This window comes from Canis lupus, chromosome 10 (genome assembly GCF_048164855.1).
Source record: "Canis lupus baileyi chromosome 10, mCanLup2.hap1, whole genome shotgun sequence".
Classification (NCBI taxonomy): domain Eukaryota; kingdom Metazoa; phylum Chordata; class Mammalia; order Carnivora; family Canidae; genus Canis; species Canis lupus.
In genome coordinates this window covers 2239009-2255944 of record NC_132847.1, presented here as the reverse complement: position 1 = coordinate 2255944, position 16936 = coordinate 2239009, and the positions used below count along the sequence as shown (strand labels likewise).

The 16936-nt window shown below is 51.3% G+C and overlaps 1 protein-coding gene across 1 annotated transcript in view; it reads right to left on the bottom strand.

Moving 5' to 3' along the window:
- The window catches only part of GFPT2 (glutamine-fructose-6-phosphate transaminase 2), a 47913-nt gene extending 32451 nt beyond the window's left edge, over positions 1 to 15462 (bottom strand). The window contains exons 1-4 of the mRNA XM_072840425.1: positions 15073 to 15462; positions 3227 to 3334; positions 2079 to 2177; positions 1552 to 1677 (exon numbers count right to left, since the gene is read on the bottom strand). Of these exons, the coding sequence (XP_072696526.1) occupies positions 1552 to 1677; positions 2079 to 2177; positions 3227 to 3334; positions 15073 to 15079 (340 nt within the window). The 5' untranslated portion in view covers positions 15080 to 15462. The remainder of the gene's footprint in view (positions 1 to 1551; positions 1678 to 2078; positions 2178 to 3226; positions 3335 to 15072) is intronic.
- Positions 15463 to 16936: the final 1474 nt, after the last annotated feature.

The window sequence follows — 16936 nt, the reverse complement described above, 5'->3', positions numbered from 1 at the left end:
TGGGTGTGGGGGGATCTTCTTGGAGCCTCCCTGCTTGGGGGGACATGGAGTCATCATCTATGCTGAAGTGGGGGTTCACTGTGTCACCTGGGGTGGCAACATTTCAGGGTACATGATCTTGGGACTCTGTTTGCTCCAGGGGCTAGCGTCTGTATCTGGCTTGGGATTCGGCTGGGCATACATTCTGGGTCCTTAGCACCAGGGAGTCTGCTATCTGCCTCCTGGATATGGGGCACCTGCCCCAGTAGTGGATGTCCCATGGTTCTGGGCATGCACCAGATCCAAGGGTCAATCTCTAGCAAAAAAAAAAACCCTCACTACCCAAGACTCTGACCAGCCCCTGTGTTATCCCAACTGTTCTGCCGAGCAGGGGGCATAGAGCTCACCCTTCCAAATCAGGCATGATGAACCACCATTCACAGGGGTAAAGGACAGTGAGCAGGGAGGCACCAGTCTCTCCTGTGATGCTACTTGCATGACGATTAACTGCAGTGAGGTTGGCCAAGAGTTTAGCTGAGTGCTTGCCAGTAACCACTCCTCAATTACTCAGAAACTCTGATGTATCTGATTTCTACTTTAATATGGGGCCGGGGATGTCTTGGGGTGGGGGTCCCTGCTGACTCCAAAGATCATTCTCTAGGCCAGAGACCCTCCCCCTTCATGCCCAGGTGTGGGTCACTGGGGGCTTCTGACCTGACCAGGCCTAACCTACAGTGGAGACCCACTAGGATCTCTAGACCTATCAGTCCTCCTACGAGAGTGGGTGGGGGCGTGAAGAACTATGGTGTGGAGAACTGTCCTGGAGGCCCAGGCATGCCATGTGGAGGGGCCGGGTGGGGAAACTGGGGAACCTGCAGTCCTCCAACGAGGGTCTGGAATCCTACCTTGTAGCCTCAGATTGCCACCTGAACTCCAAGTTACTGTGAGCCCCGTCACCATACCTTTCAGTTTTTCAAGGGATGCCAGAAGTCCAGACTTTTAGGTATTATCATTCTCAGGTCTAAAAAAACATGTAGGGAACCAAGTGGAGGGCTCTGCTGCTTGGAGGGAGCCCCAGGCTGCCTGTTGCAGCCTCTGCGTCTCCAGATCTCAAGCCTTTGGCAGCCAAGGCCTCACTGCAAGGCCCAGGTTTGGAGCGGGCACTTCAGATGTTAACCAAGATCAGCACTGCCACTGGCCTTGGCTCAAGATCACCTACCCCTCCCTGAGGCACCCAGCCCTCCAGAACACTGCAGTCCCTTGTCGAGGAAAGAACAGTGCCCAGACTCTTCGACCCCTCATGCTGCCAGGTCCCACTCGGGTTGGGTCTCAAGGGCCAGTAGCTGGCCTGGGATGCGTCACTGTTTTCCTGTGGCAGCCTGGAGGGTCAGCGCTGCCCAGGAGCCAGGCTGAGTTCACCTCCTGTTTTGGGCCTGGTGCCACCTGTTTGGGTCCTTGGGGAAGACAGGGCTGTGAGAGAAGCCAGCCGCTGGTGATGTGTGTGGCTCAACACTGGCACAGGTCAGGGCCCGATGGAACCTTCAGGATGGGGAACAGGGCCATAGGACCTACCGTTGCCCTTGTCTGAGCGTTGCGGATGGCTGTTGACAGCATTGGGGACCCCATGGGTGGCCCAGCGCGTGTGGGCAATGCCAAAGTGCGTCTCAAACTCCATCTTTAAGTCCATGCTGTCTTGTTCTAGATCAAAGAAAAATAAGCACTGACACAGGAGTCCCCTCAGCTAGGTCAGAAGCACATCCCACCTTCCACCACTGTGGTTTACTCAGTACTCTTCAGTATCCTAACTCACTAACCAAGATGAGCTTACTTGAAAAAGAAAATTACAGAGCACTACTATAAATGGAAAAGCACTATCATTTGCCAGAAAAAATAAAACATTAAAAAATTAAAAATGCTCATTCACCACCTCCTAAAAAAAAAAAATCCACACCCTCAGAGACACAGTTTACAATGTGGGCTGAACCCTTCTTCTATTGATTCCCCTTGTTAAGTTCCTATTCTTAGTCTTGCTGCAATAAAAGGTTTTAAACTGATGCACCCTGCACTTACTGCTTTGACAGGGCCTGTGTTACACTTACTATAAAGTTCTTCATCAAGAGCTTTGACATTTCCTCTTTTCTTGACCAGCTGGATATGTCTTTCTTTGACTTCATTATTATGTCCATCGATGGCCACACCTGTGGTATACACATGATTTTTTTTTTTGGTTTTGGAATTTAAGTTTGCCTTTGTTACAGAGTACAACCCCGGGTGAGGGCTACACAGCACTGTGGATTTATCGGTTCTCGTTCACCAGGCTTGTGGCCTGGAAGAGAACTAGACAGTGTTCAGGATGTCGACTCGGAAAAAGAGGCTGTAGCAGTGCTCAACAGCCAGCAGGGAACGCATGCCTGGGCCTGGGCTGTGGTTGCCTGGTGGGGTTTCCAACTGGGGTGCAGTCCCGGAAGCCTGCCTGTGAGGGAGGCACCTCCAGGCCCACCAGTGAGGGCAGTAGGCTCACTGGAGGGCATTTGTCATGCTGTGCACTGTGCACTCTGCTGTGTTAGCTGGTATCCTTGCTGCATTAGTGTTCCTGCGATCCTTCATTTGACTTGCTCTCCATTAAGAATGAACAGAGATAGGGGCGCCTGGGTGGCTCAGCGGTTGAGCGTCTGCCTTGGGCTCAGGGCGCAATCCCAGGGTCCTGGGATCAAGTCCCACAATGGGCTCCCCTAAGGGGCCTGTTTCCCTCTGCCCATGTCTCTGCCTCTCTCTCTGTGTCTCTCATGAATATATAAATAAAATCTTTAAAAAAATGAATGGATATATAAAATCATCTGCCTCCCCCTTCTCCCTCAGGCTGCTTAATTAAAAATGGAAAGCAGACCAGATGTCTATAGGTCAAGTAGATGGAGAGTGAACTCTGAGGCTGTCAGAGTGTGCAGCCACCAAGAAAGAGCGTCAGGAAGAGTTTGAGACAATGGAAAATGTGGGAGAGAAATGAACACAGGATATAAAATTATAATTCTATCATGAAATCAGATAGAAAAAATAATATCTATTTGTGACATCTCACCACCCCTGAGCACCCCAGCAGATGCACAGCAGTGACCTGAACAGGGACACGAAGATATGGATGGGACACTTCCGGTGGAGATCTGCTTGCCCTGATTTCTTCTTCCTATTGGTCTCTAGTTGTCAAGTGAAACGAACATGCGTCCTTGCATGCGGTGGCCGCAGGACCTACCTGCTGAGTCATAGCCTCTGTACTCAAGCCTCTGTAGGCCCTTAATGAGGGTTTCAAAAATCTCCTTCCTCGTCCGGGGGACTCTGTAGTTCATGTATGCGAAGATTCCTGTGAAAAGACGGGAGGCCACAGGTTTATCAATTGCTTGGTTGGTGTTTAGAAAAAAAAAAGCTCCTAGGATGCTGGCACAGGTGACGAGGCTGGAGGGCTCTCTGGCCATGTGCACAGCCTTTCCCTGACATAACCCGACAGCCGTGCTCCCCTCCTGCTTTGAGAAGGACATGGCCCACAGCCTCATCCGTGAGACCGACAAAAGGTCTCACAAGTCACGTGAAGAGCACATGCACGCACTTTGGCCTTGCAATCCTACTGCAGAGAATTTCTCCTACAGCTGTACTTTCCAACAGGGCTTTCACTGTGGCAATATTTACAAAAGCAAAGATCAGCAAAACCACCTGGCCACCCAGGGGCATCTGGAAGTCCCTGCCTATTGGACTCCTTGATCCATACAGAACAGGCCTGGAGAGAGTCCTAAGGAGGTCACAGCAGCCTCTTACAGCAGGTGAGGACAGGGACTGGGGCCTTTATTCCTTTCTATTTATTGCCTTGAGCTTCAACATCCATAAACGCTACTTTTACAACAGCAAAAATAAAACTATCTCTTGGCCCCTGGAGAATCCTTATCTTCAAGGGAGATCTGCATACCAAGAAGATTTTATTTGGCTGCATTTTCTGTATTTGTATTTCAAAATAATAGTTTCCTAAATGGAGATAAACCAGTCATCATGCTGGTTCTTGCCAAAGTCCTCTATGTCCCTGCCTGCTCGAGACTAGGTTAGACCCTTGGTCTCCTGCGAATTGCCTGTCCTGACATCTCTCTGCCCTTTTTTCTCCCTACCTGACTTGGGAAGACCTGTGCTCCTCAAAGATCCAACCACCTCCCATAGCAGGCTTATCCCTCTCAGGCCCCCGCCAGATGGGCTCCTCTGCTCTGGGCCACCCCGGTGCTCTTACATCCTGGAACACTTACATCCCCTGATAAGGACACAGGCTGGCACTTCTATCTTTATCTTTCTCACTATGTCTTGGCATACCATGCTTCTTCGATAAGTGTGTGTGGAGTAGAATGACTGTAAATCTGCATTCATCAGGGAAGCCAAGAGGTTGGATTGTGAACAATACTGGCCTTCAGGAACATTCTTAGTAACTCTTCTTATTGAGAACTCATGCACTGGGCCAAGTGTTCCCATACAGATGTCAATCAAAGCTCACATCAGCTGTAGGCACTGGACCTACCAATGACCTCCCTTTACTCTCTGGAACAGAAGCCTGGGAGGCTGTGACTGGGAACCAAGGCGATCTGACCAAAGGATTTAAATGCTCCTAACCACTGGGCAGTGCTGCCTCAAGGATGAATAGGTGTAGAAGGTTTATTTTTCTAATTTTAATGATTTTATTTTAATTTTTAATTTTCCCACTGTTTTCCTGGGATGACAGAAAGGTCTAACCGGGATTAAAAATTTGCCAGATATCCACCTCCCTCCACTGTATTCACTGCAGCATTATCTAGAGCAGCCACGACATGGAAACAAGCTAATTATCCATCCACAGATGAATGGATAAAAAATTATGGTATATGTTTACAATGACAGATTACTCAGCCATAAAAAAGAAGGAAATCCTGCCATTTGCAAACCATGGATGGAACGTGAGGGCGTTATGCTAAGTGAAATAAGTGAGATAGAAGAAGACAAATATTGTGTGATATGTGGAATCTAAAAAACCCAAACTCAGAGATACAGAGATCAGACTGGTGGTTGCCAGGGGTGGGGGAGTAGGAGTTGAGGGAACTAGGTAAACATGGTCAGAAGGTACAAACTTCCAGTTATAAGGTAAGCAAGTCCTAGGGATGCAATGTACAGCACAGTGACTAAGCTAATAATACTTGATTGTATATTTGAAAGTTGCTAAGACAGTAGCTCTTTCAAGTTCTCACCACAAGGAAAAAGTAACAATGTGAGGTGATGGCTGTTCACTAATCTTAGTGAGGTGATTATTCCACAATATATACATATACCAAATCATTTAGTACACTGAAAACTTATTCAATGTTATATGTCAACTATATCTCAATAAAACTGGGGGGAAATGTCAGAGATGAACCTCAGAGGGGACAACTTACAGAAAACCACCTGTAATATTTCCAGTCATTGAGAATATTAGATTCAAGCATGCCTGAGTGGCTCAGCGGTTGAGCGTCTGCCTTGGGCTCAGGGAGAATCCCAGGGTCCTGGGATCGAGTCCCACATCGGGTTCCCCACAGTGAGCCTGCTTCTCCCTTTGCCTATGTCTTTGCCTCTCTCTATCTCATGAATAAATAAATAAAATCTTTAAAAAAAGATTAGACTTAAGTCAATATAGTATTTCTGAATGAGCTATCCAATGTCACTTAAAGGGATGTTATATCTCTAAGCAGTGAGTAGGGGCACAGCATATGAATAATCAACTTGCTAAAATTCATTCTAGACACAGTCAAAAGCTGGGCAATAAAATTAAACAGTGCTAAAAATGATATTTTGCATTCTGTCCTGTATATTACTGTACACAGGATATATTTGCACACAAGTATTAAAGTATAGAATTTCTATATAAAAACATGCACACTATGCTTTCTGAGCAGTGACAGATGCTTTCTTTTTAACATGGCTAAGGTTATCTTGGTGGTCAGCTATTTTGGTTCCTGGTTAACTCTAAGGTGAGAGCCACTGTGTCTAGGGGCTTGTGTATATTCAGGCACTTGCTGGGTGAAGGTGCTGAAGGTGTGGTCACAGGAGCTCACACCTTACCCTACACTTCAGAGCTCAACACGTGGGCAGAGGATGTATTTTTCTCACCTTACTCATTAAAAAAAAATACCCCACTAGTTACCTTCTAATGGAAACATTAAAAATTTTTGAGCAATTCTATTGGGATGTAAGTCACATACCGTAATATTCTCCCATTTAAAGTGTATAACTCTATAGTTTTCAGGACACTTGACCCTTGAACAATATGGGATTGAACTACCAACTCCACTTTTTTTTTGATAACTATAGTACATAAGTATATTTTCTCTCCCTAAAGGTTTTCTTCATAACATTTGCTTTTCTCTAGCTTACTTTATTATGAGAATACAGTATAGGCTCCATATAACATAGTTATATGTGTTAATGCTTATTGGTGAGGCTTCTAGTCAATAGTCACTAAGTTTTCAGGGAATCAGAGTTACATGCAGATTTCTGATTGTGCAGGGTGCTGGTGCCCCTAACCCCACCCCACTCCTCCACACACACACTATTCATTTTTCAAGGGCCAACTCTATGTTCACAGAATTGTCCGACCACCACTACAATCTAATGTTTGGGTGAAACTTTTCACGTTAATTATCCTGCAAAATATCAGGAAGTTTCTTGGGGGGACGTGGGCCAATTCCAGTCCCTGTAAAGACACATAGCCATGGGAGACAATTATGTGAAGGAGGGAGCCACTCACAGATCATTTTTGTAGTCTTCCCCGGCATCCCGGGAATCCTTCTAGAATTACAGCGGCTCCTCACTGAGGGGAGCTGACAGGCACTGCAGATGACTCAAAGGCCCATATACCAACCCTGGAAAGGTTTGGAATCTGAAATGCCTCTATGAGAGTGAGCTCAGGCTCTACTCTGCAATCCTTCAATCTTCCCCTATGATTCTCCTTCCTCTGGGTTAAACTGCACTTCTGAGGTCCTCCTGTCAGGCGCCCCTGGCTCTTAGATCCAGGGTAGCCTGCTTGGTGGGGAGGTGGGGGTGCTGCCTCCAGAGCCCCTCCTCCACCCGAGGTGGGGGTAGCTGGGCTGGTTAAAGCCGCCTTGTCCTCAGGACTACCAGCTGTGTCCACACCCAGCCAGGAGGTTCCCAGCCACCCCAGCACAGTTTGGGAGAATACTGTGGTGAGGGGGGGTGCCAGGGAGTGGTTTTCGAGGTCTTTGCACATGACAACATAAATCTAATTTCAACATAAAAATCTCTTGCATTCAGACACCTATTCAGTAAGCTCTTTCATTAACGAAGCGCCTCCATCTCCTCTCACAGCTCTCCCTCTTGGCAGGCTTCTCCCTGCACTCTCCCGAGAAGAAGTGAAAAAAAAAAAAACTAAAAAAACTAAAAAAACCAACACCCAGCATTAACATCATACTCTTACTAGCTTAGAAAAATAAAGAAATGGAATAAAGCTGCTTTCCCAGGCATTTCTATTGGTGTCAGAATTCCCTTCTGGGATCCAGATCATCCATGATAAAAACTACAAGGAGACTCGGTTTTTTACCTACGGAATTGGTAAAGATCAAACAGTTTGACAAGAAGCTGAGAGTTTAAATGCATGTGCGCTCTCTGGAAGGATCTGGCAATCTGTCAAAATTAAAAATGCACACATCTGTTGACCAGAGCTGTTGCTAGGAATGTCTCCAACGGCTATCTCTGCAGAGGGGCATGTGTGCATGCACAAGGCCTGAGCCACTGCTCAGCACTGTTTGTGGGAGTTAAGATGGGGGCAAGGTTGGGATCCTGATCCTGGTCCTGAAGATGGTCCCTGATGCCACCAGGTAGGTGGCAGCATAGCCACATGGCAGGGCCACTATGGGACCACAGGCAGGTGGCCTTCTTTTTTTTTAATAGTTTTTTTTTAATGTTTTATTTATTTATGATAGTCACAGAGAGAGAGAGAGAGAGAGAGAGAGAGAGAGGCAGAGACATAGGCAGAGGGAGAAGCAGGCTCCAGGCACCGGGAGCCTGACGTGGGATTCGATCCTGGGTCTCCAGGATCGCGCCCTGGGCCAAAGGCAGACGCTAAACCGCTGCGCCACCCAGGGATCCCGGCAGGTGGCCTTCTGCAGAGAACAAGGTGAAGCTCTGTATTCTCTTGGAAAACAAGCTACATCTCCAAGATCTGTTAAGGGAAAAAGCAATTCGCAGAACCTGAGTAAATCATGCAGGGAGGGGTTGGGAGACACATACGGTATTTCTGGAAGGGCTCTCAAGACCTGAGGTTGGTGGGAGTGGGGGGGGGGCAGTGGTTGCCTCAGAAGAGGGCATTGGCTATAGGGCAGAAACTCCTTTCCTACTGCATGTGTGTTCTTTGCATGGTCACAGTATTTCTGCCCATGTACACTATCTGACCATGTGCCACTATATGAATTAGTTTTGGTAGGTCTGGGATTGTCATCCAGCCCAACCTGACTTCTCCGTGGCTCCCAAGTCCTGCTCACCCAGAAGAATGACGGTCTCGAGGAGAAAGCCCTGTCTGAGCACACCTTCCAATGCATAGAAGGATGGGCTCAGAGCCACCCAAGGGTCTTCCCACTCCCGGGGAGTGTGAGACGCCAAGCAGCAGATGCGCGGAGCACACAGGAAGCCAGTACTTTCAGAACCTTATCTCGTCTGATCTTCACAACATCCTGTGCCAAGGCTGTGGTTCCCATGAACGGACAGGGTATCTCTAGCTCCAAGTCCAAGACTCGAGGAAGTCACAGCCGGGTCTATCTGAGTGATGGCGAGTGTCTCCCTGTTGCTCCTCAAATCAGCATAAGCCCCGTCTTACAATTCGAGGGGTGAGAAATCGCTTGTGTAGAAGGGGCCTGGTCTTTGGAGAGATGCCCACCTCACCCCTGATGGAAAGACCTCCAAGCTCCCTGGTAGGGTCTGGGCCCTGGTGACATCAAGAGACTCCCCCTGGCCCCACCAGACATTGCTATTTCTGACTCCACTTTCTCTGCCATATAGGACATGGCAACTACAGCAAGTCTGGCTCTCCCTACGTCCATCTGTCCCTCCTTTACACAGGCAGGGTGGTGAAATCCTCCCAAGGTGGCTTACAGAAATGTCTGGCCCTGGGACAGAGGCTGCTGTGGCCTAACCACTCCAGCTCAGTACATGCCCTATGCCCACACCCCACCCCGGCATCCAGAGCTTCTAAACAGCTTTCTAGGGCCCTGCTCTTAAATATTATGGGGAAAGTGAGTGAGAAAAGGTTCTGGAGGGAGAAAAGCCAAGATAAACTCCAGGGAAGGCTCCAGACATGACGTAGAATGGAGACTAGCCCTTTGTAAGGGGGCTGCAGCCCCTCTGCCTGGCTCCCTTTGGGGACCTGCGGGTTCTAGCGCTCCCTCTGTAAACGGTTTGAGAGATACAGGCAATCAGGACCAAAGGCACCAGGATGATGAGGTCCTTTCACTCAGGCAGGGGGACTCTGAACCATAATGACAATGATCAGGTCTGGTGGCCGTGTCCCCTGGACTCATGGCCAGGACTAGTAGCACCGAACTCCTGGAACCTTCTTTACAACCCTGGAATGCCTGAGGTGGTGGAGGAGAACAGGGGCTGTCTGGGGCCTAGTGCACATGGGAAGAGGTCAAATTCACAATTGGCAGGCTGGGGTCTGTGTTCTGAATCTGTGGCTGTCGTTTTGGAAAATCTCACCCTCTCTCCTCCTCAATGAAAGCCCTGCCCTCACTGTGAGGGAGGGTGGACAGTTGCAGCTAGAGATACAGTCTGCACCCCACCAGGGTAGGGGCTCACTCCGCAGGTCCACGCCACCACCCCACCAGGCTGGGGATCCCTTCCCCAGTGCTCCACGAGACTGAGGGTGCTCTTCCCACCACCATCCCATGCTTCTTAGCATTGCTTGGTCCCAGAGCCTAGTACAAATTAGATACTAGTCCGGTTCTCAAGTGGGGTCACTCCCCACTCAGGCAGAAGACGTGCCAGCCAGTCAGACTCCTGCCTCCCAGAATTCCTGAGCGTGTGTGTCCGTGAGAGTATGTATATATGTGAGTGTCTGAGTGTCAGGGTGAGAGAGCATATTAGTGTGTGTGGTGCGTGAATGCGTATGGGTGTGAATGTGTGTTTGAGCGCTGGATGTGTGTAAGTTTGTGTTTGAGTGTTGGGTACGTGTTTGAGCGTATGTGAGTGTGTGTTTGAGGGTTGGGCGCATATATGTGGTGTGCTAGGAGAGGTGGGGCAGGTCTACTCTCCTGGGTGAGGTGCCCAGCTCGGGGAGGCCACTGTGCCAACAGGGACGACCCCCGAGGAGGTTGTGGCCTCTCGGGGCAGCACTGTATTGATAAAATGGCAACGACAGCTGCTGCCATCTTCTCACAGAAGTGGGCCAAGGCAGAGGTCCCACCACAGGGTTCCCACACAGACACAGGCACCTGAGGGCCTGGCTCAGGGTCAGGACGGCCTCACCCTGCCTCTGGCCTCGCTGGGACTCCATGAGTTAAAGTTACTGCACCACTGGAATCTCTGAGATAACAGGAGACTCTGCTTCCTGCAGTAAACATGGGCAAGGCATTTCTATTTTTAATGAAAAAGTTCTTGGTGTCCTTGTCATTTTAGAATTTCACAAAGAACAAAGGGAGAAGTAACAGATACTCTAAGTTGTACTAAAAAATACTTTTAAGAAAGTTTAAGTCTTTGCTTAACCTGCCAAAATTTGGCTATAAAAAAAAAGGTCAAACTTTTTTTTGGTGAAATATTCCCTTTGAAAATGAAAGAGACAGACAATCAGATGAAAGCGCTTGTTTTTGCCAATTAATTCTCCAGAACTTTCTTCTTGGAGTGTTTGTAACCTCAAGGCAATCTTCCTTTATAAGCAAATTTCACTAAACATAAAGAGAATCCTTCGGTTTAAAAGTACTGTTCACTAAGGTTACATCACAAAATTTCCAGAAGGTTCCTGCGAACTTGGGAAACCCCGGATGAATAAGACTGAGTGAGGGAGGAATGGCGTAATAATGGGGAGGAGGCGGGGGACGTGGGGAGTCACTTCCAGTGCTGAGCCCCTCCCCAGCTGGCCCCTATGAAGCCCTCTGTTCGAGAATGCCCACAGGAATCTTGCACGCAGGGTGTGAGCAGGGTGCGGGAACTGCTAGGGCTCGCTCCTGAGAGCCAAACATACTCATCTCTTCTCAACTCCACACTCAAGGACCCCACACTGATGACTTGAAATTAGCCACAGGGAGCCAGCTGTCAGACATTTATCTGCACATCCTGGAGCAGGGGCTCTGTTTTGCAAGGTTCTTGTGGCTTGGGGAGGTGGCAAGGCAAGTGGCCTGCCTCCAGAGTCTGTGCCCCATCAACTCCAGGTTAGTCTCTTCTGAAGCATCCATCCCATGAATTGAACCATTACAGGGAGGAAATGGGTGTCATATATGATGGGGTTCCCAGAGCCAGAAGTAGTCTGGAACAAAAGGGTGAGTTCTCCCCGGTGTCATCTAATTTTCTGGATGGCTGTTTCCTCAGCTGAAATGAGAGACAAACCCCCTAAGCACATAACAAGCTCTTCTGAAGACCACTATGTAAGCAAAGAGAGCTTGTGGGGGAAGGGCGTGCACACGCATCCTGCCCCTCCTGATTCTGGGGAATAAAACCACGTCTGCTTCTTGCAGGGGAGACATGAGCAGGAAGAGTATGTACCTGCATGGAGGGCGAGATAAGGTCAGCACCATATTTATATGACACAAGACCTGACTTCTAGAAAAATTGTGAAGACTATTTGCTCCAACTGGCCATGCCAGTGAAGGACGGGATCTTTAACTGATGCCTATATTCATCTTCTGACTATGGTGGGCCCAATCTGCAAGTTCTGGAACCCGGGGACTTGGGTGTGTGTATGCATTGGGCATAGAGGGGACACTGGTAGCCCTCTGGTCAACATCCTTGAGGCTGTGTCTTGAGCATATGGGATTAGTGATACTGAGTTATTCTTGGAGAGGGTGCCCAAAAGCAAGAGCCCAACTGTAGCAAGATAAATAATGACCCTCAAAGATATCATGTCCTAACCTCTAGAATCTGTAAAAATATTTATATGGGAAAAGGTCTTAACAGGTGAAATTCAATTAAAGATCTAGAGATGGGACAGACTCCTGGGTTATCCAGGTGGGCCCTAGATGCCATCACAAGTGTTATAAAAGGGAAGCAGAGAGAGATTTGACTTGGAAGAGGAGAAGGTGATGTGACCACAAAGGTACAGACACAAGCCAAGGAATGCTGACAGCCATGAGAGTCTGGAAGCAACAGGACCAGATTCTTCCCTAGAGTGTCCAGAGAACAGAGTGTCAGTGAGGCCCTCCTGACACCTTGATTTTGGCCCAGTAAAACTGAGTTTTGGATTTCTGGTCTCCCAAATTGTGAGAAAATAACATTCATGTTGTTTTAAACCAGCAAGTTTGAGGTAACTTGTTACAGCAGCCAGCAGACACTAATACACCAACTAAGACAAAAGATAATGAATTCAAAGCAAGGGCTTTACCTTCTAGAAAAAACAAAGAATTCGTTAATTCTGCATAGCCAAGTTCTCCCCCCAGCCTCCACCGCCATGCATTACTAAATGCAGTGGTAAAGGATAGGGAAGATCTAAAAATCCGTGGACAGAAAGTGTAATCCTTTTTGCCAAATTCCCATGCATGTGTTGGTCCCTGCTGCCATGCTAAACTCTCAGTACATCAGCTGCTTAGTGTGTGGAGGATCAGCCAGTACTGGGTCTGGCTTTCTGTGGGAGATGCAGAGAGATGAGGGTGAACGAGAGCCAATCTGAGCATGGTCATTAGCAACTAAAGGGAAGGCCTTCAGCTCAGTCCCTGTTCACCTCTGTAGGAGCAGCCCTGGAGATTTGACTTCTCTAGGAGGAGGCTTCGAAGTGGCAGATCGTAGTGGGGGCCAGAGCCTGCCCAGAAAGGGGACCTAAAACAGCTCGTGTTCAGACACAGGTGCGCATAGACTTCTTTGGAGTTCAGTGACAAGGGCAAGCGACTTATTCTAAGAGCATCTTTGCAAATTTTGCCAAATCCTTGTACCAAACATGCAATCATATCCTTAATAGTTTTCTATGAAATTGATTAAGTTTTTGAAAACCTAAATAAATGCACTGTGAAAGAGCACAACCATAAAACGAAATCGAGTATCACCGGCCATACATACACAGACCATAATCCAGAACTAACCCAGAACAACAGGTTTAATTCTAGCCAGCTGCCGCCATGAGGCTTGAGCTTGGGGCAGTGTCCTCGTGCAAGGGGTGCTTGGCAAGTGTAGGAGAGCTGTAAAAGACACGTTAGCACCTAGCTGAGACTTTCTCCTGGCTACTTGAAAAGGAAATAACCCCCATGTGGGAATTCCACGTGGCTCCTCGACTTCACTGAGTCCTTCAGAGTGGGATCTGCTAGTGGGGAGCCCTGATGTAAGGACATAGGTGGTTACAGCCCAAAGCTCATCCTTTCCTTAGGGGACCAAATATGTGCGGCCCCTTAAGAAAGCAGAACCAAACCCCAGATCTGGAGAGTCTGAGCCCATCTCTCCCCTAGGCTCAAAGAGACCACAGAGAAAGCTGGATGCAAGTAGGAAGCAGGAGGGAAGGCTGGGGTGCTGGTGTGGGGAAGGGTGCAAGAAAGTACCTGAGAGGAGCAAGAAGGGAGGTGGAAGATGTTGGACGGGCAGATCCTGGTGGGTTTACTAGTCTGGCTAGGGCTACCAGTTGGTCAAGGGCCTTGAATGCCACACTGAGGGATTTAGACTCCAATGGGCTTCTGGCAAAAGTGGCACCTTTGCCTTGCCTCTCAGCCCAGAAATACCCACAGGCAGCCCTATACGTTGTTAATGATGCCCCAAAGCCCTGAGATTTTTGCTGGCGGTTCAGGAATTTAAATTGACGCCTGCTTGGCCTTGGGGAGGCTGCATCCCAAAGCCGCTGGGCTGCGGGCTTCTCAGTCAGAGGTTCTTTTTCACTTTCAGAAGCGGCTGGCCTCAGAAACGAGGCCTGTACAGATCTTGGCCCAGGGCTCACTGCTGGCACATCCCACCGCACAGCCCTCGAGAAGTCAGACAGAGGCCTTTCATGGCTTCAAAAGTTCCACCAGGTCCTCCAGCCACAGGAGGCTGAAATGGGTAACTGACTCCTACTCAAGGGAAAAAAAAGGCACAGTGACCTTTTGTCCCTGCAGAAGTTCCGGGCCCTCTCCCCAGCCGGCGGGGGCGGCCCAGCCAGGAGAGTAAGGAATTGCAGATGTGCGCGCAGGGCCGCAGCCGCCCTCCCCACCACGCAGCAGCCTCTCGGGACAGCACCGCGTCTCCGCCGCCGCCCCGTGCGGGGGACGCCCGAGCCCGGCCCTGCTCCCCGGACCCGACTCCTTCCCCGCTGCGGCTCGAGGCTCGAGGCTCGGCGGGCGATGCTGCCTTCTCCCCAAGCTTCGCCAAGAGCTGTTTCAGCAAAGAGGCGGCAACACGGCATCAACCCTTCCAGGGACGAGAGGTTCATTTTGGGACGCGAGGAGAACGCACAGGCCCTTCCCGAGCGCACGAGGGCTGCTCCCGGCGCCACGCGGGCGAGCCTGGCGGGCTGCCAGGGAGGGTGCAGGTGGGGTGGCCCCTCCTGGGGGGCGCGGGGGGCTGAGAGCCGGGCTGGGACGCGTGAGCTTGTGCGTGGCCGCCTTTGTGGACGACTTGAGGGCGCTTTCCTCACTGGACATGGGGGGGACCTCTGTACCGTGAAGGGCCGGCCCAGGACAGGATCAATTCTGTCCCTTTTGTGGGGGGCCAGGCTGGGTTGCCCTCGCCAAGTCCGAGCCCGCGGAGGGGCACCTCCTGCCCCACACCTCTTGGAACACCCCCGCGGGGGCGGGGGGCAGGAGGCGGCAAACCCGGCCGGTGGAAGCCTCTACCTCTGGGGCGGGCGCAGGTCGAGGCCGCGTCCCGCGCCCGTCAGGGTCCCCGGCGCCCCGCTCCCAGGCCCCGGGGCCGAGAAGCTGGAGGGGCACGGCCCGCGCCCACCGCACTCACCGCACATCGTGGCTGCTGCTCGCGCCCTTCGCGGCCCGGGGACTCTGCGCGCTCCGGACACTCGGATCCCGTGCGCGCCCGGCGCTCCGCTGGCCTCGCTCCCGCGCCGGCCTCCGCCCCTTATAGCGAGGAGCCCGCAGCCGGAGGGGGGGCGGGGCGGGGCCTCCGCCGCCGCCCGCTCCCCATTGGCCCCCGGTTGTCGTGACAACGGCGGGGCCTGGGCCCCCAGGAGTCCGGGAACTGGGTGAGGGGCGGCTGGCGCGCAGCCCGGGTCTGTGACGCGCGGGCGTCGGGGGTCGGGTCCTGGAGTTGGACCGGGGGCGGCAGACGGTCCGTGTTCACAGCCCGACTCCGCACGCTCCGGGCGTGGGGCTGTGGGCGGGGGACTGAGTAGCTCTGCGCTTCAGTTACCCCGTCTGCGAAATGGGCTGACAGTGAAAGCTTCCTACCCGGTCCCGGTGAGGATTAAGACTGTGTGTAGGGCACAGACCGCAGGGTCAGGCACGAGGCCCGCGTTCCCCTGGGGCCCCTCCGGGTGCCAGGCTTCCCCGAGGGCATCAGAAGCGAGCACGTGGACGGCCTTCAAGCATGCCCCCCGCCCGGCGCGGGGAGAACCCTAGGGGCCTCCCCGAGGGAGGGCAGAACTGGGGCCCCTCCCAGGTGGAAAGGGACTTGGCCAGAGAGGGGAGGCCGGCGGTGGCAAAGTCAAAGTGGCAGAATTCGAGCCCGGGCTTTACAGGAGGGCTGGACCGGGAAAGCGGGGATTCCGCAGGTCGTGGAAGCCCCACCCTACCCCCACCCCGGGGCCCTCCTGAGCGCACCGGTCCGGTCCGAGGCAGCAGGGGCATCTCTGCCCGCCCGCCTGCCCGCCAGGAGCCCGAGTCTGGCCCCGCTCTGAGTCACTGACACTCGTTCCTCCGCCCGGTTCCTGGCTGGCTCCTCCCTTCCTCACTGCTCTCCGGGCCTGGGCCTCAGTCTCCCGAGGAAGGTCATGAGAATTGGCCCATCATTTGCGTACTTTGAAGGCATCTGGTGTTTTTTATTTTACTTTTTTAAAAAACATCTTGAAATTCTAAACAGATACTTCCCAGTCGTGTTAGAGAACAAAACGAAGCTTTTTGCCTCTTGTCTGGGGCATTTTGCCTGGTGTACTCTTTCCCTAGCTTCACCACGGCTCTGGCAGGTCCTACGCAGAGTTGCCCATTTGCCCGTTGAGGATACTAAGGCTCAGTGACCGTAAAGAAGGGGTTTGGTTGATTCATTCTGCTGGGAAGTTGTGGAGCCAGCTCTGGAGTCACTGTATCCGCCTGTCCCCATTCACGGTGCAGGGTTGCTTTCATTTCATTTCATTCTCTCATTCCCTCATTCCTAAGCAGCTGCTTCATGCCTGTCCTGATGCGTAAAGGGACTTCATGATGAGTGAGAATGGTGCAGCCTGGGCATGTACGTGGTGCTTGGATAGTGGTGGGAGGCAGACACTAATCCAGTGTCATACAGAAAGGAAGAAACTTCCAGGTGGGATCTGGATTGGTGGGGGGAGAATGGGGAGGGGTTGATGGAGAGGGTGCCAGGCTCTCCCTGGGGACTGGGCTGGCTGGAGTTGGTGCAGGTCAGAGTAGAGCCATGGCAGGTTGCCAGAGGAAGTTAACAGACTTGAGAAAGGAGGTTCAGGTGTATGCAAAGTTCCCACAGCTGAGGACTACTAGAGTGCTAGCTACCCTAGACCAGCAGCCCCCCCCCCCCCCATGTAACTGAGGTGGGAACAGCATCATGTCATCAGGCCCTCTGCTAGTACCAAGACACCAGGAGCCCTGGGGGCCTATTAGGGTCCAGATCTGTCTCCCATCCTCCTTGGGGGTTCACA